At 39.3% G+C, this 24,363-nt stretch overlaps 1 protein-coding gene across 1 annotated transcript in view; it reads right to left on the bottom strand.

The window, feature by feature from the left end:
* SLC26A7 (solute carrier family 26 member 7) overlaps nucleotides 1-24,363 on the bottom strand; it is a 150,264-nt gene that overhangs the window by 5,398 nt on the left and 120,503 nt on the right. The window contains exon 16 of the mRNA XM_044928521.2: nucleotides 14,922-15,022. Coding sequence (XP_044784456.2) covers nucleotides 14,922-15,022 — 101 coding nt within the window. The remainder of the gene's footprint in view (nucleotides 1-14,921; nucleotides 15,023-24,363) is intronic.

Below are 24,363 nucleotides of genomic sequence, written 5' to 3'. Positions count from 1 at the left end.
TCCATTTTTATGGTCCATCAAGATGAGAGATCCTAATTAATTTTCTTGGCATACTGCAGGGTCCTGCCTTTTTTAAGTCCTAGAAATTCTCAAGTAGTAGCAACTTGAGCAAACAAATACTTAAAATCCAGATCCTAGAACTAGTTATCCAGCCAAGATGTGGGCCCAGAATTTGTCTATCTTTAAAGTCTATGTTCTTAACACATATCATAATTTACTGTAATCATAATGAAATAAATAGTGATAAGGAAACTAAAAGTAGCAAACTAGTAAAAAACAGCTGGTTGTGTGTATACAGAAGCACAAATGTCAATTTTCTTCAAATTTATGCATCAGTTGATTTATTCCTTCATTCTATTGTGTAGCATTTTTAAATAAGACAAATTAAAAAAAATTTTTTCTTAGCATTCCCAGTACTTAGATTATTTGAATTCCTCTGAACTTTCAACCTTAGATCTTAAACTCAGTGGGAATAGTTAACCACTGCCTCATAGTTACTAACTCTAAGTCTCGATTTGCAGTATCTAGAGAGGTAGCTAATAAATACTGGGGTATATTCAAAAACAAAGTCTAAATACAATTGGATAACAAATATACATAGTGGCTTTCCCCAGTAAACGTACAATGCTAGTGTAGTGTTTCTCAAAACACAAACCTTGGACTATAAACAACCTATGTTGTTTATCATCCATAAACAATCTACACTGTTTAAAATGAAGATTACTGGGCCAGGACTAGGATTCGGAAGTCCGTATTTTTTTTTCCTTCCATTTTTATTGAGTTATAATTGGCATACAGCACTGTATAAGTTTAAGGTGTACAGCATATGGATTTGACTTGCATACAATCTGAAATGATGACCACGAGAAGTTTAGTGAACATTGATCATCTCATATAGATACAAAATTAAAGAAATAGAAAAAAAGATATTTTTCTTTGTCATGAGAACTCTCGGAATTTATTCTCTCAACAACTTTCATATGCAGCATAAAACCATGTTAATTATATTTATACCTACATCCCAAGTACTTATTTATCTTATAACAGAAGCTTGTACTTTTAACTGCATTCATCCAATTCCTTCCTCTCCTCAGCCCTTGCCTGTGATTACCACAAATCTGATCTCTTTTTCTATGAGTTTTTGTTTCTTTGTTGTTGGAGTATAACTGGCTTACAATACTATGTTAGTTCCTGTTACACAACATAGTGTTTCAATATTTCTAAATATTTCAACCCCATGCTGGATCGCAGCCTTGTTGTGGTGAAGGGGCTTATGTAGCTCAATGAAGCTGTGAGCCATGCTGTGCAGGGTGATGCAAGATGAATGGGTCATAGTGAAGAGTTCTAACAAAATGCCTCCCTGGAGGAGGAAATGGCATCCCACTCCAGTATTCTCGCCACAAGAACTCCATGAACAGTATGAAAAGGAAAAAAGATATGATGCTGGAAGATGAGCTGCCTGAGTCAGAAGGTATCCAACATGCTACTGAAGAAGAGTAGAGGGAAATTACGAATAGCTCCAGAAAGAAGGAAGCCACTGGGCCAAAGCAGAAATGACACTCAGTTGTGGATGACTTTGGTGGTGAAAGTAAATGCTATAAAGAACGATTTTGCATAGGAACCTGAACTATTAGGTCCATGAATTAAGGAGTGGAATGAAATATTTCCTGCCATATTGGTGGGCAAGAAATGTCACAGCCACCAGCAATTTCCAGCCTCTGAATGTGGATGAGGCTCCCAAAAGGGAACAGTGTGCCTGTGATCCCGCAGATGCCACCACACTCCATGGTGACTGCTGAGGAGCCCGGGGGATACAGGAAGCAGCCATCCACCATGTCTGCCACCCCGTAGGGTGAACAGGGAATTAAGGATGCAAACAATCAGGGAACAGGATTTGGCTCCAGATAGCAGAAGTATATATGAAAGGAATAAATTCAGGGAGCCCAGAGGCTTGCATCTTCCCAAACACAGAAGAATGCTACATTCTTTTACTTGCTATCTAATTTTCCTTACATCACAATAATCTTTGATGTTCAGACTGCCTGCCCGCTTTGTTTCAAACTAGCATATAGCCTGACTCCCCCTCCCACCTCTCTGGAGCAGTTTTCTCAAGGCTCAGACCTGCTGGCTCCTGGGCCACATTCCCACAGAATAACTCTGTACTTTCAGGTTGCGACCAGTTTTTTTAGTGGACAAAGGTAAATTGGATGTCGTCAAGCAGATGGCAAGAGTAAACATGGACATTTTAGGAATCAGTGAACTAAAATGGATGGGAATGGGACAATTTAATTCAAATGACCATTATATCCACTACTGTGGGCAAGAATTCCTTAGGAGTAGCTCTTATAGTAAAGAAGAATCCAGAATGCAGCATCTGAGTGAATTTCAAGAATGACAGAATGATCTCAGTTCATTTCCAAGGCAAACCATGTAACATTACAGTAATCCAAGTCTATATCCCAACCACTGACGATAAAGAAGCTGAAGTTGGCTGGTTCTATGAATATCTACAATACCTTCAAGACTAACACACACACACACACACACACACACGATATCCTTTTCACCATAGGGGATTGGAATGCAAAAGTAGGAAGTCAAGATATACTTGGAATAACAGGCAAGTTTGGCCTTGGAGTACAAAATGAAGTAGGGCAAAGGCTAACAGAGTTTTATTAAGAGAACACTCTGGTCATAGCAAACACCCTTTTCCAAAAACTGAAGAAACGACTCTACATATGGACATCACCAGATGGTCAATACTGAAATAAGATTGATTATGTTCTTTGCAGCCAAAGTTGGAGAAGCTCTGTATAGTAAGCAAAAACAAGACCTGCAGTTGAGGCGACTGTGGCTCAGATCATGAGCTCCTTATTGCAAAATTCAGGCTTAAATTGAAGAAAGTAGGGAAAGTCACTAGGCCATTCAGGAATGACCTAAGTCAAATTCCTTATTGTTATATAGAGGAGGTGACTAATAGATTCAAGGCATAAGATCTGGTAGATGGAATGCCTGAAGAACTATGGATGGAAGCTAGTTACATTGTATAGGAGGCATGACCAAAACAATCCCAAAGAAAAAGAAATACAAGAAGGGCAAAAGCAGAAACAACGCTGAGCTGTGGATGTGCCTGGTAGTGAAAACAAAATCCGATGCTATAAAGAACAATACTCCACAGGAAACGGGAATGTTAGGTCCATGAATCAAGGTAAATTGGACATGGTCAAGCAGAAAATGACAAGAATGAACACTAACATCTTTGGAATCAATGAGCTAAAATGAATGGGAATGGGTGAATTTAATTCAGATGACCAATATATCTACTACTGTTGGCAAGATTCCCATAGAAGAAATAAAGTACCCTTCATAATCAATAAAAGAGTTTGAAAGGCAGCACTTGGGTGCAATCTCAAAAATGACAGAATGATCTCAGTTTGTTTCCAAAGCAAACCATTCAACATCACAATAATCCAAGTCTATGCCCAACCACCAATGCTGAAGAAGCTGGAGTTGACTGGTTCTACGAAGACCTACAAGATCTTCTAGAACTAACACCAAAAAAAGATGTCGTTTTCATCATAGGGGATTGAAATGCAAAAGTAGGGTGTCAAGAGATACCTGGACTAATTAGCAAGTTTGGCCTTGGAGTACAAGTTGAAGCAGGGCAAAGGCTAACAGAGTTTTGCCGACAGAACACATTGGTCATAGATAACTCTACATGTGGACATCACCAAATGGTCAATACCAAAATCAGATTGATTACATTCTTTGAAACTGAAGATGGAGAAACTATAGAGTCAGAAAAAACAAGACTGTGGCTCAGGTCATCAGCTCCTTATAGCAAAATTCAGGCTTAAACTAAAGAAAGTGGAGAAAACCTACAGGCCATTCAGGAATGATCTAAATCAAATCCCTTACAATTATACAGTGGAGGTAATGAATACATTCAAGGGATTAGATATGACAGACAGAGTACCTGAAGAAATATGTACAGAGGTCCATAACATTGTACAGGAAGTAATGACCAAACCCATACCAAAGAAGAAGAATTGAAAGAAAGCAAAGTGGGTATCTGAGGAGGCTTTACAGATAGCTGAGGAAAAAGTGAAAAGCAAGGGAGAAAGGGAAAGATATAACCAACTGAATGCTATTCCAGAGAATACCAAGGAGAGAGAAGAAGGCTCTTTTCAATGAACAATAGAAAGAGGGAAAAATAACAGAATGGGAAAGACTAGAGGTCCATATAGTCAAAGCTATGGTCTTTCCAGTAGTCATGCACAGATGTACATGGCTTGAAATGCAGTATTTAAAAAATAAGATCATGACATCTGGTCTGATCACTTCATGGCAAATAGAAGAGGAAAAAGTAGAAGCAATGGCATTTTTTCTTGGACTCCAAAATCCCTATAGATGGTGGCTGTAGCCATGAAATTAAAAGACACTTGCTCCTTGGAAGGAAAGTTATGACAAACCTAGACGAGGTATTCAAAGCAGAGACATCACTTTGCCAGCAAAGGTCCGGATAGCCAAAGGTATGGTTTTTCCAGTAGTCAAGTACAGATGTGAGAGTTGGACCATAAAGAAGGCTAAGAGCCAAAGAACTGATGCTTTTGAATTGTGATATTTTCAAAGACTATTGAGAGTCCCTTGGACAGCAAGGTGATCAAATCAGTCAGTCCTACAGAAATCAACATTGAATATTCATTGGAATGATTGTTGGGGAAGCTCCAATACTTTAGCCACCTGATGTGAAGAGCTGACTCATTGGAAAAGACTCTGATGCTGGAAAAGATTAAAGGCAAGAGGAGAAGGGGACGACAGAGGATGGGATGGTTTCATAGCATCACCAACTCAATGGACATGAATTTGAACAAATTTTGGGTGATAGAGGAAGGCAGAGGAGTCTGGTCTACTGCAGTCCATGGGGTTGCAAAGAGTTGGACATGACTTAGCAACTGGAAAAAACAACAAATACTTTTCAAAATGATCACTTTAGGTTACCATCAGAAGACTACATCTTAAATTAGCCCCCCATGTGATCCTTATAAAAACTGGTTTAACAGTGCTCTTCCAGACCTTGGCAACACAGTAAGTAAAAGTGTGGAACATAGAAGCCCTCCAATGATGAGGGACTATCTGTTTCCAGTCTAGATTTAGAAGCAAGAAAAGAACTGAGGTTGACCCATATGTCAAATTATGAGAAGTTTTTGTGGTGAGCAACAAGAATATGAAAGCATATTACATGAGGAAAAGGATGACTGACCAAAAATAGCCACTGGATTTAAGGCCTAGGAAACTTCAACCCAGTTCTTTTGCATAATTTGTTTTTTTTTTAATACGTACTAGTTCTGAAACAAAGTCATTCCCTCATTTTCACGAAATGAATAAACTGAGATCCAGGCAGGTTAGACAATTTCCTTAACACCTCCCAGTAAGCATGCTAGATCTGAGACTATATTCTGACTGTCACATATTTAAGGTCCTTCCCTTCACATAGCCCCAGTCTATCTTTACAGGAAAGCCAGACTAAAGCTGACCTTTGCACTATTTTGAGTTTCAAAGTTTGGACATTTCAAATTTAAAATATGAGTGGAGACACAGTTATGCAACACCATGAGGAAATAATCAAAATCTACAAAAGTTCTTCTAAAGACTGCCCTGGTCTTAATTCTTTAAAAGTCAATGTTCAATTTTGACTTCTGGCCATGCTGAGTAACCAATATAAAGACTATCCTATCCTCCCTAAGTAAGTAGACAACTGGACAAAATATATAAACTGCTTTCCAGCAATGGGGACAGGCAGCAAAGGATTGAGTTCTCTGAGAGAAAGAAAACAAAAGAGGCCAGCTCTCAGATCATCTCAGCTTTCTGCTGCAAAGCGGTTTGTGGGCCACTACATGATAGGGGACCCATGCAAAATGCAGCCACTTCACAGAGCTGAGAAGACAGAATTGGCATTCAGGGAGGATCAAGTGGGTACATTGATGAGCAAGAATAATGGAAAGGAGGGAAATAGGTAGGGAAAGAGCCCCAGAAATTATCAAAGGCTATGATTAAGTTTTTGACAGAATACAAAGTCTCACACAGCAGGAGACTGTTTGAGCCCAGAGTAAGAGAACCACTGGGGAGGAAACAGCCAAGGTGAGGAGAATCAAGTTCCACACAGCAGAAGCTAATGGGCGGCTGAGGGAAGCTGAGAAACAGACATGGGCTAAACCTCAAGATCCTCCCACATATTTGGGGTATTGGGGGAGAGAATAAGTGGAAATAAGAAAGGGAGTACATTCCTTATTGACTTTGAACTAAAAAAATAAAAAGGAAACAATTATGGAGGTGTCTGTGTGTGCACATCCTTAGTCACACAGTTGTGTCTGACTCTTTGCGACTTCATGGATGGTAGCCCGCCAGGCTCCTCTGTCCATGGAGATTCTCCAGGAAAGAATACTGGAGTGGGTTGCCATGCCCTCCTCCAGGGGATCTTCCCAACACAGGACTCAAACCAGGGTCTCCCACATTGCAGGCTGATTCTTTACCATCTGAGCCACCAGGGAAGCCCAGAAGTTTCTGAGTTTCCCTCGAATTGGCAAAATTAAGTATTCCATCTGAAAAATGAAGACTTCGGTTTTAAAGAGATAAAACTGTTTTATTTTTTGCAACCAGGATTGTAGGGACCCAATACAGAATGGAGCAAAGTGCCTTACTGCACTGGGCATTATTTCAGAGACCAGGAAGGGTTTCAGGTCTCATCTATATTATGAGAGACCACATCCTGCCATTTGCCCAGGGAAGGGACTTTTCTCCTTCTTTCCTTTTTTTACTTTTTTATTATTTTTTTTAATTGGAGGATAACTGCTTTAAATTTAGTCATGTTTGTTTCTGCTGTGCAACATCATGTATCAGCTATAAGTATTCATATATTCGCTCCCTCCTAAGCCTCCCTCCCATTCCCATCTCATCCAAACTAGGTCATCCAAGAGCACCAGGTTGAGCTCCCTGTATTATATAACTTCCCACTAGTTACCTATTTTACACTAGTAGGGTAAATATTTAAAAGTTACTCTCTCAATTCATCCCAACTTCTCCTTCCCCTGCTATGTCTACAAATCCATTCTCTATATCTATGTCTCATTGCTGCCTTGCAAATAGGTTCATCAGTACCATTTTATAGATTCCATATATATGCATTAATATATATTTGTTTTCCCCTTTTTGACTTATTTCACTCTGTATAATGGCTCTAGGTTCATACACCTGAGTTCAACTGACTCAAATGTGTTCCTTTTTATGGCTGAGTAATATTCCATTGAACATGTGTACCACAATTTCTTTATCCATTCATCTGTTGATGGACATCTAGGTTGCTTCCATGTCCTGGCTATTGTAAACAGTGCTGAAATGAACATTGGGGTAAATGTGTATCTTTTTGAATTATGATTTTCTCAGGGCATATGCCCAGTAGTGGGAGTGCTGGGTCATATGGTAGTTTTACTTCTAGTTTTGTGTGTGTGTGTGTGTGTGTGTGTTTAAGGAATCTCCATACTATTCTAGAGTGGTTCTATCAATTTACATTTCCATCAACAGTGCAAGAGGGTTGTCTTTTCTTCACATCCTTGCCAGCATTTATTGCTTGTAGATTTTTTGATGATGATCACTCTGACCAGTCTGAGGTGGTATCTCAATGTAGTTTTGATGTGCATTTCTTTAATAATGAATGATAGTGAGCATCTTTTCCTGTGTTTGTTGGCCATCTGTATGTCTTCTTTGGAGAGATCTCTCTTTAGGTCTTCTGCCCATTTTGTTGTTGTTGTTGTTGTTGTTTGTTTGACTGATTGGGGTTTTTGTTTTCCTGATACTGAGTTCCATGAGCTGATGGTACATTTTGGAAATTAATCCTTTATCAGTTGCTTAATTTGCTATTACTTTTTCCCATTCTAAGGGTTTTCTTTTCATCTTATTTAGTTTCCTTTGCTGTGCAAAAGCTTATAAGTTTAATTAGGTCCCATTGTTTACTTTTTTTTTTATTTCCAAAAGAGGATCTTGCTGCAATTTATATCAGAGTGTTGTATCTATGTTTTCCTCCGAATTTTACAGTTTCTAGCCTTATATTTAGGTCTTTAATACATTTTTAGTTTATTTTCATGTATGGTGTTGGGCAGTGTTCAAATTTCATTCTTTTGCACGTAATGTCCAGTTTTCCCAGCACCACTTACTGACAAAATTATCATTTATCCATTGTATATTTTTGCCTCCTTGTCAAAGAGAAGGTGTCCATAGGCATGTAGGTTTGTCTCAGGACTTTCTATCTTGTTCCTTTGACACAAATTTTTGTTTCTGTGCCAGTACTGTACTGTCTTGATTACCATAGCTTTGTAGAATAGTCAAACATCAGGAAGATTGATTTCTCCAACTCCATTTTTCTTTCTCAAGATTGCTTTGGCTATTTGGGGTCTTCATGTTTCCATACAAACAGTAAAATTATTTGCTCTAGTTTTGTGAAAAATGCCATTAAATCAGTGCTGAATATTCATTAGAAGAACTGATGCTGAAGCTGAAACTCCAATACTTTGGCCACCTGATGAGAAGAACTGACTCATTTGAAAAGACCCTGATGCTGGGAAAGATTGAAGGTGGGAGAAGACGGGAACAACAGAGGATGAAATGGTTGGATGGCATCACCAAGTCGATGGACATGAGTTTGAGTAAGCTCTGTGTGTTGGTGATGGACAGGGAAGCCTGGTGTGCTGCAGTCCATGGGGTCGCCAAGAGTTGGACATGACTAGAGCAACTGAACTGAACTGAGCTGAATGTGATGGGGATTGCACTGAATCTGTAGACTGCTTTGGGTAGTATACTCATTTTCACAATATTGATTCTTCCAATCCTAGAACATGGTTATCACTCCATCTGTTTTTATCATCTTTGATTTCTTTCATGAGTATCTTATAGTTTTCTGAATACAGGTGTTTTGTCTCCTTAGGTAGGTTTATTCCTAGATATTTTATTCTTTCTGTTGCAATGGTGAATGGCATTGATTCCTTAATTTCTCTTTTCAATTTTTGATTATTATTGCATAGGAGTGCAAAAGATTTCTGTGTTTTAATTTTGTATCCTGGGAAATTACTAAATTCATTGATTAGCTCTAGTAATTTTAGGGTAGCATCTTTAGGGTTTAGATACTATAGCATCATGTCATCTGCAATCATTGAGAGTTTTAATTGTTTTCCAATCTGGATTCTTTTTATTTTTTTTCCTTCTTTGAGCACCATGGCTAGCACTTTCAGAACTATACAAAATAATAATGGCAAGAGTGGGCACCCTGGTCTTTTTCCTGATCATAGAGAAAATGCTCTCATTTTTTCACAATTGAGAATAATGTTTGCTGTGTTTGATGTATATGGCCTTTATAATGTTTAGGTAGGTTCCTTCTATGCCAGTTTTAATGTGTCGTTGCTAATATTTCTGTGAGGAATTTTGCATCTATTTTCATCAGTTTTCCTCCCTCTGCAATTTTCTGAAAGAGTTTGAGCAGGATAGGTGTTAGCTCTTCTCTAAAAGTTCGCTACTTTTTGCCTTTTAAGCCATTTGGCCCTAGGCTGTTGTTTGTTGGAAGATTTTTGATCACAGTTTCAATTTCAGTGCTTGTGATTGGTCTGCTCTTATTTTCTTTTTCTTCCTGTTTCAGTCTTGCAAGGTTGTACTTTTCTAAGAATTTGCCCATTTCTTCCAGGTTGTCCATTTTATTGACATATAATTGCTCATAATACTCTCTTTTGATCCTTTCTATTTTTGTGTTGTCTGTTACAACTTCTTCATTTCTAATTTTCTTGTTTTGAATTTTCTCCCTTTTTTTTCTTGATGAGTCTGGCTAATGGTTTGTCAAGTTCATTTATCTTCTCAAAGAAGCAGCTTCTGTTTTTATTAATATTTGGCATTGTTTCCTTCATTTTTTTAATTTTAAATTTACTTCTGCTCTGATCTTCATCTGAGCAGAAGTAAATAAAAAGATGGTAAAGAATCTGCTTGCAGTGCAGGAGTCCCAGGTTCAATCCCTGGTTTGGGAAAGTCCCCTGGAGAAGGGAATGGCAACCCCCTCTGGTATTCTTGCCTGGAGAATTTCATGGACAGAGGAGCCTGGAGAGCTATATAGTCCATGGCATCACAAAGAGTTGGACATTGACTCACAAAGAGTCAGTCACATGACTGAGTGATTAAAACACTGTACACTGATCTTCATAATTTCTTTCCTTCACTACCTTTGGTTGTTTTCTTTTTCCCTTCTTTCTTTTTCTAGTTGCCTTGGGTGTAATGTTAGGTTGTTTACTTGATATTTTTCTCATTTCCTGAGTTAAGCTTGTATTCCATAAATTTTCCTGTTAACACTGCTCGTACTGCATCCCATATGTTTTGAGTTGTTGTGATTTTGTTGTTTCTAGGTACTTTTGGATTTCCTCTTGGATTTCTTCAGTGACCTCTTGGTTATGTAGAAGTATATGGCTTAGTCTCCAAGTGGTTTTTGTTTTTTACAGTCTTTTCCTGTAATTGATATCTAATCTTATATCATTATGGTCAGAAAAAAAATGCTTGATGCAATTTCAATTTTCTTAAATTTATGAAGGGTTGATTTGTGACCCAAGATTTGATCTATCCTGGAGAATGTTTCATGTGCACTTGAGAAAAAAAGTGAATTCTACTACTTTTGCATAAAATGTCCTTTAGATATCAATTAGGTCCTTCTGGTCCAAAATGTCATTTAAGGCTTGTGTTTCCTTATTCAATTTTCTGTCTGGATGATCTGTCCGTTGGCATGAGTGAAGTGTTAAAGTCCCCCACTATTTTTGTGTTACTGTTGATTTCCCCTTTTATGTCTGTTAGCATTTGTCTTATGCATTGGAGTGCTCTTATGTTGGGTGCATATATATTTATAATTATTATATCATCTTCTTGGATTGATCCCTTGATCAATCTAAGATCATTCCTTGTCTGTTGTTAAAGTCTTTATTTTTTTTTTTAATTTCCATCTGCATGGAAAATCTTTTTCCAGCCTCTCACTTTCAGTCTGTTTGTGTCCCTATGTGGGAAGTGGGTCACTTATAAACAACATATGTAGGGGGTTTTGCTTTTGTATCCATTCAGCTAGTCTGTGTCTTTTGATTCAAGCATTTAATCCATTTACATTTAAAGTAATTATTGATATGTATGATCCTATTGCAATTTACTTTATTGTTTTGGCTTTGTTTTTGTAGGCCTTTTCTTTTGTGTTTCCTGTCTAGAGAAGCTCTTTTAGCATTTGTTGTAAATAAAGGTGGTTTGGTGTTGCTGAGTTCTCTTAATTTTGCTTGTCTGTAAAGCCTTTGATTTCTCTGTTAAATATGAATGAGATTTTTTCTGTATAGAGTAATCTTGGTCTCATATTTTCCCTTTTATCACTGTAAGTATATTCTGCCACTCCCTCTTAGCCTGCAGAGTTACTGCTGAAAGGTCAGCTGTTACTCTTATGGGAATTCCCATGTATGTTATTTGTTGCTTTTCCCTCGTTTCTTTTTTCTTTGTGTTTAATTTTTGTTAGTTTGATTAATATGTATCTTGGCATGTTTTTCTTTGTGTTTATCCTGTGTAGGACTCTCTGTGCTTCCTGGACTTGGGTGACTATTTCCTTTCTAATGTTAGAGAAAGTTTTGACTATACTTCAGTACTTTCTCATACACTTTCTTTTTCTCTTCTTCTTCTGGAATCCCTCTAATTTGAATGTTGGTGTGCTTAATATTGTCCCAGATGTCTCTGAGACTGTCCTCATTTCTTTTCATTTTTTTCCTTTATGCTGCTCTGCTTCAGTTATTTGCTCTGCTCTGCTTCTACCATGCTCTCTTCCAGTTCACTTAAACATTCTTCTGCCTCAGTTATTATGCTATTGGTTTCCTTTAGTGTGTTTTTATTTCTCTTATTGTATTGTTCATTGCTGATATTCTATTCTTTATATCTTCCATGTCCTTGTTAAACTCTTCATGTATCTTCTCAATCCATCCCTCCATTCTACTTATCTATGCCTCCATTTTATTGCCAAGATTTTGGTGCATCTTTACTATCATTCCTCTGAATTCTAGTAGACACCCTATTTCATCTTCATGTGTTTGGTGTTGTGAGTTTTTACTATGTTCCTTCATCTGATGCATGTTTCTCTGTTTTTGTTTTGTTTTTTTTCCACTTCATTTATTGTGTTTGGGGTCTCTTTTCTGAAGGCTATAAGGCCTTAGTTCCTCTTAATTTTGAAGTCTGCCCCCAGTGGGTGGGTTCTGACCAGTCCCTTCTGAAGGCTTCCTGGTAAGAAGCCAGACGCCTGTGTTCTGGTGAGCAGAGCTGGATCTTGTTCCTCTGAAAGGCACTGTCATATCCAGTGGTGTGTTTGGGTGTTTGTGAGCTTGGTATGGCTTTGGGCAGCCTGTCTATTAATGGGTAGGTTTGTGTTACTGTTTTGCTAATTGTTTGGCATGAGGTGTCCAGTACTGGAGTTTGCTGGCTTTTAGGTGGAGCCAGGTCTTAGCACTGAGATGGAGGCCTTTGGGAGAGTTCTTGCCAATTAATATTTCACAGCGTCAGGAGATCTCTGGTGATCCAACATCCTGAACTTGGACCTTCTACCTCGGAGGTTCAAAATCAACCCCTGGCTGGAGCAACAAGACTCCACAAGCCACACAGCATGGAAGAGAAAAGAAAATAAATAGGAAAAAAAAAAATCAAACAAACATGCAAACAAAAAATGAATGGGCAGACAAATCCCCAAGACAAATGATAAAAGTAACACTGAACAGACAAGAACAGACATTGAGACTCATACACTCATACTCAAAAAAAAGAAAATAAGACAAAAAACTAAAAATTTAAAAAGTGGAACCACAAAGGAAGAGAGCAACCAAACCAATAAGCAAACCCATAAATAACACACACAATAAACTAGTCTAGAAAAAATTCAGAACCAAAAACATGAAAAAAGTACAACAGAACAAAATACTAGTGTAGAAATAGGAAAAAATAAAATAAACTTACTTAAAAATAAAAGCTTTACAAAAGGAAAAATTAAGTAAAAAATAAGTATTAAAGTACTAATAAAAAAAGAACAACAGAACAAAATGAAAAAAGAGAGAGAGAGGTGGTAAGAAGACTATTTTCCTGTGGCCTCAGTTCTCAGTTTTCCTGCCACACAGTGAGTTCCAGCTAATGTGCCTCATCAAAAAGACCTCCAATATTTCTAGGAAGGTCTCCAGACCTGCTGTGGGCACTGTGGGGTCAGCTCAGACTCAAACCTGTCCACACTCCAACTTGTACTTGCTTCCAAATTCCACAACTGCCCCCAAACGCCACACCCTCAAGCCAATTGTGGGGATTTAATCTGCTGCTCCTGTGGCTGCAGGAGGAAATTCACTTCCTCTTTGGTCACACAGCCTCTGTGGCTCACACACGGGTTTTGCCCTGCCTCTGTAGGCTACGCTCTGGTGTCTGTTTCCCACCCAGACAAGATGGGGCAGACGCAGAGGCGTATCGGACTCACTCACTCAGCTGGGCTGGGAAGAGGGAGGGATATGGCAGGTGCAAGTGGAACGTGCGAGGAGGGCCTGGGGCAGTAAAGGCCTTCGGAGTTGCTGCAGCCCGAGGCAGGTCAAGCACTCTCTCAGGGGAACTGGCCCTGGGTCATGGGAACCTCGGCAACGCCAAGGTGCACGAGCTCCGGGAAGGTGTGGGCTATGACTTGTGCCTGCTCGCAGCTTCCTGCACCTGCGACCCCTGGGGTTGGGCCTGCGGTGCTACTCATCCCCTGCCTGTGGCACTCCCACTGGCCTTGACGGCAGCTGGCCGGTGTGCCTGCCTCTGAGACTGCAGACCAGAGCCGTGACTAGTTCTGCCTCTGGCGCTCATGCCAACCTTTCCAGTGGCTGGCCGGCGTGTCCACCTCTGAGGCTGCAGACCAGAGCCGTGACTTGTCCTGCCTCTGGCACTCACGTTGGCCTTGCTAGCAGCCAGCCAAAACCCCTCTGGGGTTGCAGACAGCAGCTGCAGCCAGTCCCACCGCAGGCACTCACGAAGGACACTCACGTGTCCTAACATCTGTGAGCATGCAGAAGTGGAGGCAATGACCTGTCGCCCCTCTGGCAGTCCCAGGCTTTTCCCTCAGCTGTGTCGTATGAGCCCCCTCTGAGTGTCTTCACGGCAGTCAATCCCAGTCCTCTCCCTGGGGTCAGACCCCTGAACCCCGCGCCTCAGCACCCAGCCCCCCTCGCCGTGGTGGGCGGCCGTGCAGTCAACCATCTCAGTCTGGGAAACGTTGGTCAGTGCCGATTTTTGTGCTGAAATCTCTCTACTTTGCCTTCCACACACTTGTTGCTGTGCTCTCCTCTGAGCTTCCAAAGATCCACCTGTCCCTGCCTGTGAGGTAGTTTCTCAATAATTCAGGCCAGGAATGGTTTCAGGTCAGACTGTACCCATCCACGATATGAAAGACCATATCTTGCCAACTTCAGGGCACTTGCTCATGGAAGGGGCTTTTCTCCTTCTTTCTAGAAGCCTAGGAGTTGACTGCCCAGCATGTACTATGCCCCCTACATCTCAAATACATATTCTCAGATAATATTGTGATAATCAAAAGTCAGAGTTCAAAAATAATTAGTAGTTAACTGAAAATGTAAAAACTCATGCACCACGTGAATACCTACTCTACTCCCCTCACACCCTCCTGATACACGCATAGCTAGAAACTTCATGAAATCTCTTGAAAGGAAATCTACTGTAGTGGGAGGCACAAAGTCTATGTCTTTTGGGGAGAATGGGTGAAATGAGCAGGGTCACGACCTCAGAGGTGAGAAAGAGTCCGTAAAAACACTGTTCCTAAAGAGAAGGGAAAGAATCAGTCCAAACACAAGCTGCACAAATACCTCAACAAGCATGGAGACTCCAGTATAGTCAGAAAAGGTCAATCCACTGCAATCCAGGATTAAAGAACACTTTGGATTCAGGCAGGGCTGGGTAGCTTCTTCTGTAAGAGGAACAGAGCTGAATCAGAGAGAATTCTTAGAGATTTTCACTACTGACTTTGTTGAACATTGGGAAGATCAACAGTGGCCTAATGTTTTAACAAAGTGAAATCACTCAGTCATGTCCAACTCTTTGCGACCCCATGTACTGTAGCCCACCAGGCTCCTCCATCCATGGAATTTTCTAGGCAAGAGTACTGGAATGAGTTGCTATTTCCTTCTCCAGGGGATCTTCCCGACCCAGAGATCAAACCGGGGTCTCCCGCATTGCAGGTAGACGCTTTACCATCTGAGGCACCAGGGAATCCCTGGATGGCTCAGGGAATGTTTAACAAAATCAATTCCAAACACTTTTAATTTTACATTTTCAGTTGGCTACTAATTATTTTTGAACTCTGACTTTTGATTATTCCAATATTATCTCAGGTAATTATTACTACATAACTTGCATGCCAAGGATAATATTGGTAAATAGCATATGATTAAAAATGAAAGAGAATGGAAATTTACAATAAGATGTCCTTCTGGAGCAACCAGGGAAGGCTTCATGCAAAAGTAGCCTTGAATTTAATAGCCTATCCAAAAGTAGATGACAGTTTAAGATCTCACAATTTTCCTGTCCCATTCAATCAATATTTATTGGGGGGACTAACCTGGTGGTCCAGTGGCTAGGACACCATGCTCCCAATGCAGGGGTCCAGGTTTGATCTCTGGTCAGGGAGCTAGTCCCACATGCCACAACTAAGGGTTCACATGCTGCAACCAGAAGTTCGCCCGCCACAACTAAAGATCCCACATGCTGCAACAAAGATCTAAGATCCCGTGTGCCACAACCAAGACCCAGCACAGCCAAATAAATTAAAAAGTATGATTTCATAAATGTAGTACCATATGCCAGGTACTCCAGTGGTGCCCTCTGTTTCCCTTTTTCTCCTGTGAGAAGGAGCTATGAAGGTACGTATAGATTCAGGCTATGCTACCATGGGCTCAAAATGGTAAATTAGAACTTCAAGCCAAATGAAAAGTGACCACAACTTAGCTCATCCACTGACCACTCAGTAGTAATCATTATCACTCAATATTTGCCTAAAAATAGGACCTAGCCTTACTACAGAAGGGCTCTTATTTATAGCCTCAGATATAATATGTCATTGCTATTATCAGAGATTGGAGAGTGGCTTTAAGATCGCAGGAAAAATAAAAATATGAATCCTAGGTAAGGACAAATAGTGGAACATTGATTGGTATTTACTCCTTTTATTTCCTAGTCTCACAAACAGACACACACAAACATATATAAATAGGTTGGCACTACATTAATTCGTTTAGAAATACTTTTATTTCATTTTATTTAGAGCTACAGAAGAAGAATTACTAAAGAAATATTAAAAGATTTGCTGAGACATTTGGCTCATTATTTGTCTGTGATATGTATTTCCTTGCAAATTTTTTATGATTCATAAACATGTTTTATCCAATTTGGAAACATTTTGTTGAATTTTCAGAGTATAAGAATCTTTAACAATTGAATATCAGACAAGCTTTCCTACAAAAGTTCAATAATCCACATGGCATATATGCATAAAATATATATAATGGATTAGATGTATCCTTACAAAGTTAGATATAAAAAGCTTTAGTAAGACTAATCATTTGCAATGTACCATGGAGTTCAAAATTTGAAGAGTTTCTATGCAATATATAGAATTTGAATATATACTTCTGAATATATCTGTTTTAGAAAATAAAACATATATGATTTTTTTGAAGACAACTCAGTCCAGCTATTTTGACATCTTTTCAGCTGTGTACATATCTTTTCAAGCTCCACATTTAATGAGAGCATGGTGGTAGCTTGAAAATATTTATACCATGGAAATTGGCAAGTGCAACAAATCACACTTCTCTACCACCCCATGCCATATTCTCCACTCCAAGAGTTTTTTGGATTTACCAACACATCATTATGTAACTCTTACTAAACACCAGGAAAATAATCAGTAATTTTTTAAAAATTCAATAGCTTGGATTAAATAAATGACTTAAACCTCTGACATATTTAGCAATAGATCTTAAAATGACAGTGATGATGTAATTTGATAAAATTAATGAAGTCTTTTTTTCCATCTCCTTATAGACTTTTATAGTACAGTACATACAAAAAAGCTAAACCTAAAATTCTTAGTCCAAAAATTTATGTAGAAAAAGTTATCATTAATATCTAATCCACCCAAATTAAATTATGAATTCTTTGAGATCTTTAAGCCTTATCTTTCAGATGGTTAAGCGTCTGCTTACAATGCGGGAGACCTGGGTTCGATCCCTGGGTTGGGAAGATCCCCTGGAGAAGGAAATGACAACCCACTCCAGTACTCTTGCCTGGAAAAATCCCATGGACGGAGGAGCCTGGTAGGCTGCAGTCCATGGGGTTGCAAAGAGTCGAACACGACTGAGCGACTTCACTTCAAGCCTTATTCTTCATTTACTAGAAAACATAATTGTCATTGGTAAAATTGAATATAATTCAATATATATACTCAATATAATCCAGAAAAAATTAACAACTATTTTATTTATAATTGCTTTTCATGAAGGAGGTACATAAATTATTATCTGCAACTAAATTTATGACATGCATTCTATCATCCCTATTCTTTAACAAGCTAAACGTGGCTAATCAATCATGGTACTTTTTCCCAGTCAGTTCAAAGAAGACCCTAGAATTTCTATCAATTCAGTGCTTCAGAAAGTCACTACTAGTTCATAAGCAATTTTACTTGTCAATCTGAACTTAATAATCCAGTGAGAAAACTATGCATATTATTTAGAGAGATTGATCACTAACCTAAATGACTAGGAAATGGTGGTAAATGGATACAGAAAATTATTTAAGAAAGGTATTTTTTTTCTTTTCTATCCTATTTATTTCACTTATAAATTATACTTGCCATTCTCTATATTTTCCTGTAATTATTTCATAATTTAAGTGATGATAGATTGCTAACTAAAAATGTTTGGGTTTAATCAAAAGTGAAACAAAAATTTTTCTTTTGTTTCAGAATGTGCTTGCTTTGTCCTTCATTTTCACACCTGAGGTTCCTCTTTTGTGTTCCTTTAACCAAAATGGACACACATTTTCAGACCGTCCAAAAGAAATAAAAGAGTCATGCCATGTAGTTGTGGATAATAATGTAAGTAAGCTTTTTTTTTAAGAGAAGCAGTTCATTTTTTTTTTTGTAAATAAAAAAGACATTGTTAATGGCAAAGTTACCAATTCCCTCAAGTGAAAATTTAAATACAATGGACATTTCTGAAATCTTTCCAAAGATAAGTGAAGTTTTCTTTTATATACTATCCTCTCAGTTCTGTCATTGTGCTGATTCTATGACTATTAATATATACTTGTGTTCTAAGCCTCTGAGTAAATCAATCAGTGCAATAAAATTCATACTGTTGTAGAAAACTGAATGAACAGCTAATATGCCATAAGCAAAATGAGGTAAGCTTGGAGCATCTGCAAAGGGGATAACTAATATATACTCATGGGGGATGTGGTAAATGATGAGCTTTATCTACAAAAATCAAAGAAAAATAAAGAAAGAAATTAACCATCAGGTGTGGGTGGATGATTAACTCCAGACTGTGCAAGCCAGCTCTCTCCTGTGGAATATTCATTAACTCGTTTAATTAAAAAGTATTCATAGATGCATAATTTAGGAGTGCTTTTTTATACTTCAAAAAGTTTCTGGCAGTTTATGAATCACTCATAATTCTTTAAAAGAAGGCGTTTTCTGTTGATATCAAGTAATTATTGAGAAACAGATTTATATCTCTAACTTCTAAAGAAAATAAGGAATCAGAAATATTTAGAACAAACCAAAACACTATCTTTGGAAAACATGTGTACATATTATTGTGTACATTATCTCTTTTATTCATTCATTCATTCATTCAAGCAATTGGTTAATATACATGTGGCGTGTGCCTACTCTAAGTGCTGTCCTAAGAAATACAAGTAGAATGATGGACAAGAGAGATAATGGTCCCTACTCTCAGTAGACTCACAAGTAAACTGAGAAACCAGTCAGTTGCACTAGCAATCTGAAGTGTTACCAAGGCTGGAAAATTATGCAGAAAGCACTCAGGAGGTATAGGAAAGACCTGATATTGTAGACAGAAAAATGGCCCCCAGTGATGTCCACAGCTTAATCCCTAGAACCTGTGGAATATGTTGCCTTACATGGCCAAAGGAATGTTGCAGACTTGATTAAATTAAGAATCCTGAGATAAGAATCCTGAAACCATAATCATAGAAAACTAGTCAATCTAATCACATGGATCACAGCCTTGTCTAACTCAATGAAACTAAGCCACGCCCTGTGGGCCACCCAAGATGGGCAGGTCATGGCGGAGAGGTCTGATAGAATGTGGTCCACTGGAGAAGGGAATGGCAAACCACTTCAGTATTCTTGCATTGAGAACCCCATGAACAGTATGAAAAGGCAAAATGATAGGATACTGAAAAAGGAACTCCCCAGGTCAATAGGTGCCCAATATGCTACTGTAGATCAGTGGAGAAATAACTCCAGAAAGAATGAAGGGATGGAGCCAAAGCAAAAACAATACCCAGTTATGAATGTGACTGGTGATAGAAGCAAGGTCCAATGCTGTAAAGAGCAATATTACACAGGAACCTGGAATCTTAGGTCCATGAATCAAGGCAAATTGGAAGTGGACAACCAGGAGATGGCAAGACTGAATGTCGACATTCTAGGAAAAAGCTATCTAAATGGACTGGAATGGGTGAATTTAACTCAGATGACCATTATATCTACTACTGTGGGCAGGAATCCCTTAGAAGAAATGGAGTGGCCCTCCTAGTCAACAAAAGTCTGATATGCAGTACTTGGATGCAATCTCAAAAATGACAGAATGATCTCTTTCGTTTCCAAGGCAAACCATTCAATATCACAGTAATCCAAGTCTGTGCCCCAACCAGTAACACTGAAGAGGCTGAAGTTAAATGGTTCTATGAAGACCTACAAGATCTTTTAGAACTAACACCCAAAAAATAAGTCCTTTTCATTATAGGGGACTGGAATGCAAAAGTAGGAAGTCAAGAAACACCTGGGGTAACAGGCAAATTTGGCCTTGGATTACGGAATGAAGCAGGGCAAAGGCTAATAGAGTTTTGCCAATAAAATACACTGGTCATGGCAAATACCCTCTTCGAACAACACAAGAGAAGACTCTACACATGGACATCACAAGATGGTCAACATTGAAATCAGATTGATTATATTCTTTGCAGCCAAAGATGGAGAAGCTCTTTACGGTCAGCAAAAACAAGACTGGAGGCTGACTGTGGCTCAGACCATGAACTCCTTATTGCCAAATTCAGACTTAAATTGAAGAAAGTGGGGAAAACCACTAGACCATTCAGTTTCGTTTCAGTTCAGTTCAGTCCAGTCGCACAGTTGTGTCCAACTCTTTGCGACCCCATGAATCACAGCATGCCAGGCCTCCCTGTCCATCACCAACTCCCGGAGTTCACCCAGACTCACGTCCATTAAGTCAGTGACGCCATCCAGCCATCTTATCCTCTGTCGTCCCCTTCTCCTCCTGCCCCCAATCCCTCCCAGCATCAGAGTCTTTTCCAATGAATCAACCCTTTGCATCAGGTGGCCAAAGTACTGGAGTTTCAGCTTTAGCATCATTCCTTCCAAAGAAATCCCAGGGCTGATCTCCTTTAGAATGGACTGGTTGGATCTCCTTGCAGTCCAAGGGACTCTCAAGAGTCTTTCCAACACCACAGTTCAAAAGCATCAATTCTTCGGCGCTCAGCCTTCTTCATAGTCCAACTCTCACATCCATACATGACCACTGGAAAAACCATAGCCTTGACTAGACGGACCTTTGTTGGCAAAGTAATGTCTCTGCTTTTGAATATGCTGTCTAGGTTGGTCACAACTGATTTCCAAGGAGTAAGCATCTTTAATTTCATGGCTGCAGTCATGACCTAAATCAAATCCCTTATGATTATACAGTGGAAGTGACAAATAGATTTAAGGGACTAGATCTGATAGATAGAGTGCCTGATGAACTATGGACGGAGGTTCGTGACATTGTACAGGAGACAGGGATCAAGACCATCCCCACGGAAAAGAAATGCAAAAAAGCAAAACGGCTGTCTGGGGAGGCCTTACAAATAGCTGTGAAAAGGAGAGAAGTAAAAAGCAAAGGAGAAAAGGAAAGATATAAGCATCTGAATGCAGAGTTCCAAAGAATACCAAGGAGAGATAAGAAAGCCTTCCTCAGCGATCAATGCAAAGAAATAGAGGAAAACAATAGAATGGGAAAGAATAGAGATCTCTTCAAGAAAATTAGAGATACCAAGGGGACATTTCATGCAAAGATGGGCTCGATAAAGGACAGAAATGGTATGGACCTAACAGAAGCAGAAGATATTAAGAAGAGGTGGCAAGAATACACAGAACTGTACAAAAAAGATCTTCATGACCAAGATAATCATGATGGTGTGATCACTCACCTAGAGCCAGACATCCTGGAATGTGAAGTCAAGTGGGCCTTAGGAAACATCACCACTAACAAAGCTAGTGGAGGTGATGAAATTCCAGTTGAGCTATTTCAAATCCTGAAAGATGATGCTGTGAAAGTGCTGCACTCAATATGCCAGCAAATTTGGAAAACTCAGCAGTGGCCACAGGACTGGAAAAGGTCAGTTTTCATTCCAATCACAAAGAAGGGCAATGACAAAGAATGCTCAAACTATTGCACAATTGCACTCATCTCACACGCTAGTAAAGTAATGCTCAAAATTCTCCAAGCCGTGAACCGTGAACTTCCAGATGTTCAAGCTGGATTTAGAAATGGCAGAGAAACAAGAGATCAAATTGCAAACATCTGTTGCATCAGCAAAAAAGCAAGAGAGTTCCAGAAAAACGTCTATTTCTGCTTTATTGACTATGCCAAAGCCTTTGACTGTGTGGATCACAACAAACTGTGGGAAATTCTGAAAGGGATGGGAATACCAGACCACCTGATCTGCCTCTTGAGAAACCTATATGCAGGTCAGGAAGCAACAGTTAGAACTGGATATGGAACAACAGACTGGTTCCAAATAGGAAAAGGAGTATGTCAAGGCTGTATATTGTCACCCTGCTTATTTAACTTCTATGCAGAGTACATCATGAGAAACTCTGGGCTGGAAGAAGCACAAGCTGGAATCAAGATTGCCGGGAGAAATATCAATAACCTCAGATATGCAGATGACACCACCCTTATGGCAGAAAGTGAAGAGGAACTCAAAAGCCTCTTGATGAAAGTGAAAGAGGAGAGTGAAAAAGTTGGCTTAAAGCTCAACATTCAGAAAACGAAGATCATTGCATCTGGTCCCATCACTTCATGGCAAATAGATGGAGAAACAGTGTCAGACTTTATTTTTCTGGGCTCCAAAATCACTGTAGATGGTGACTGCAGCCATGAAATTAAAAGACGCTCACTCCTTGGAAAGCAGTTATGACCAACCTAGACAGCATATTCAAAAGCAGAGACATTACTTTGCCAACAAAGGTCTGTCTAGTCAAGGCTATGGTTTTTCCAGTGGTCATGTATGGATGTGAGAGTTGGACTATGAAGAAAGCTGAGTGCCGAAGAATTGATGCTTTTGAACTGTGGTGTTGGAGAAGACTCTTGAGGGTCCCTTGGACTGCAAGGAGATCCAACCAGTCCATTCTAAAGGAGATCAGTCCTGGGATTTCTTTGGAAGGAATGATGCTAAAGCTGAAACTCCAGTACTTTGGCCACCTCATGCAAAGAGTTGACTCATTGGAAAAGACCCTGATGCTGGGAGGGATTGGGGGCAGGAGGAGAAGGGGACGACAGAGGATGAGATGGCTGGATGGCATCACCATCTCAATGGACATGAGTCTGAGTGATCTCCGGGAGTTGGTAATGGTCAGGGAGGCCCGGCATGGTGCAATTCCTGGGGTCGCAAAGAGTCGGACATGCCTGAGCAACTGAACTGAACTGAACTGAAGTTTAGTTAGAGAGATACACATTCAATAGGCAGCATACAGACCCCCTCAGAAAGCAAGAGTGGGCCTCAATTTCTTCATCAGTAAAACTAAGAGTATCCTATTACCTATTTGAAAATGATAATTACCATTTACGTATTTCATCCATTTAGAAGAATATCCTTTGAAAACTTGGAAGTGCTATACAAATATTAGCAGTGTTAATTTTCATTCACTGACCAAGTGTTCACTGGACAATGAAGGATAATGCAATGGACATTAAAAATGCATCTCTTTCCTTAAAAATATAATTAGGAAAATGTGCATGAATAAAACAATTTTATTAGTATATAAAGTGATATGTGATTGAGTGAGGCATGTGGTAGTCTCTCCATGTTACCAAATTTCCATTTTACAGCTGAAGGAACTGAATTCTAAGTGGCACTTCATTGTATATTTGCCTCTATGGATCTGGTTGACTTCTTTTTCTACCTAGTGAGTTTGCCAAAGAATATGTCCCTTTGACTTACTTTTCTTCTCTATTAAACCTTGAAGAAAGTGTAATATTGGATTGGCAAACAAGTAGATGGTTCTAGAAAGGAGAACATGAATAAAGAATTTAAATCCAGGTGCACTGGGACAACCCAGAGGGATGGAATGGGGAAAGAGGTGGGAGGGGTGTTTGGGATGGGGGGACACATGTACACCCATGGCTGATTCATGTCAATGTATGGCAAAAACCACCACAATATTGTAAAATAATTAACCTCCAATTAAAATAAAATTTTTTTAAAGAATTAGATCCAAGAATGATTAAATTAGATGTAGGAGCCATGAAAACTGATTCATGTGACTGGTATGGAGAACTTGTGCAATGTGTAGTAAAAGGGAAATCAGTTTAAGAAGATACGGAAGGGTTTTAGGTGTCAGACTGAGGACTGGGCACTTGATCCTCTGAAGAGATCACTAATGCATAAGAAGTTTTTTGTTTTCTTTTAGGATTAGTCTGTCATCACAGAATGGAATAAAGCTAGGATGGCAACTGCATCTCAGCTTGTGTGTCAGTTCAGTTCAGTCCAGTTGCGCAGCCACGTCAGGCTCTTTGCGACCCCATAGACTGCAGCATGCCAGGCTTCCCTGTTCATCCCCAACTCCCAGTCAACACCAGCCATTGGTAAGAGCTTATTACAGCTCCCTGTTTAGAAGATTCTCGGTTACTTTGGCTCATAGGAGGAAGTGCCTTGATCAATTAATTTTATCTTCTGTAATCACAGGAAACTGGATGTTCTCTATTCATGGAGTAAGAC

The sequence above is a fragment of the Bubalus bubalis genome, chromosome 15 (genome assembly GCF_019923935.1).
Source record: "Bubalus bubalis isolate 160015118507 breed Murrah chromosome 15, NDDB_SH_1, whole genome shotgun sequence".
Classification (NCBI taxonomy): domain Eukaryota; kingdom Metazoa; phylum Chordata; class Mammalia; order Artiodactyla; family Bovidae; genus Bubalus; species Bubalus bubalis.
Note: the sequence above shows the minus strand (reverse complement) of the source record. Positions and strands in the feature narration are given on the sequence as shown.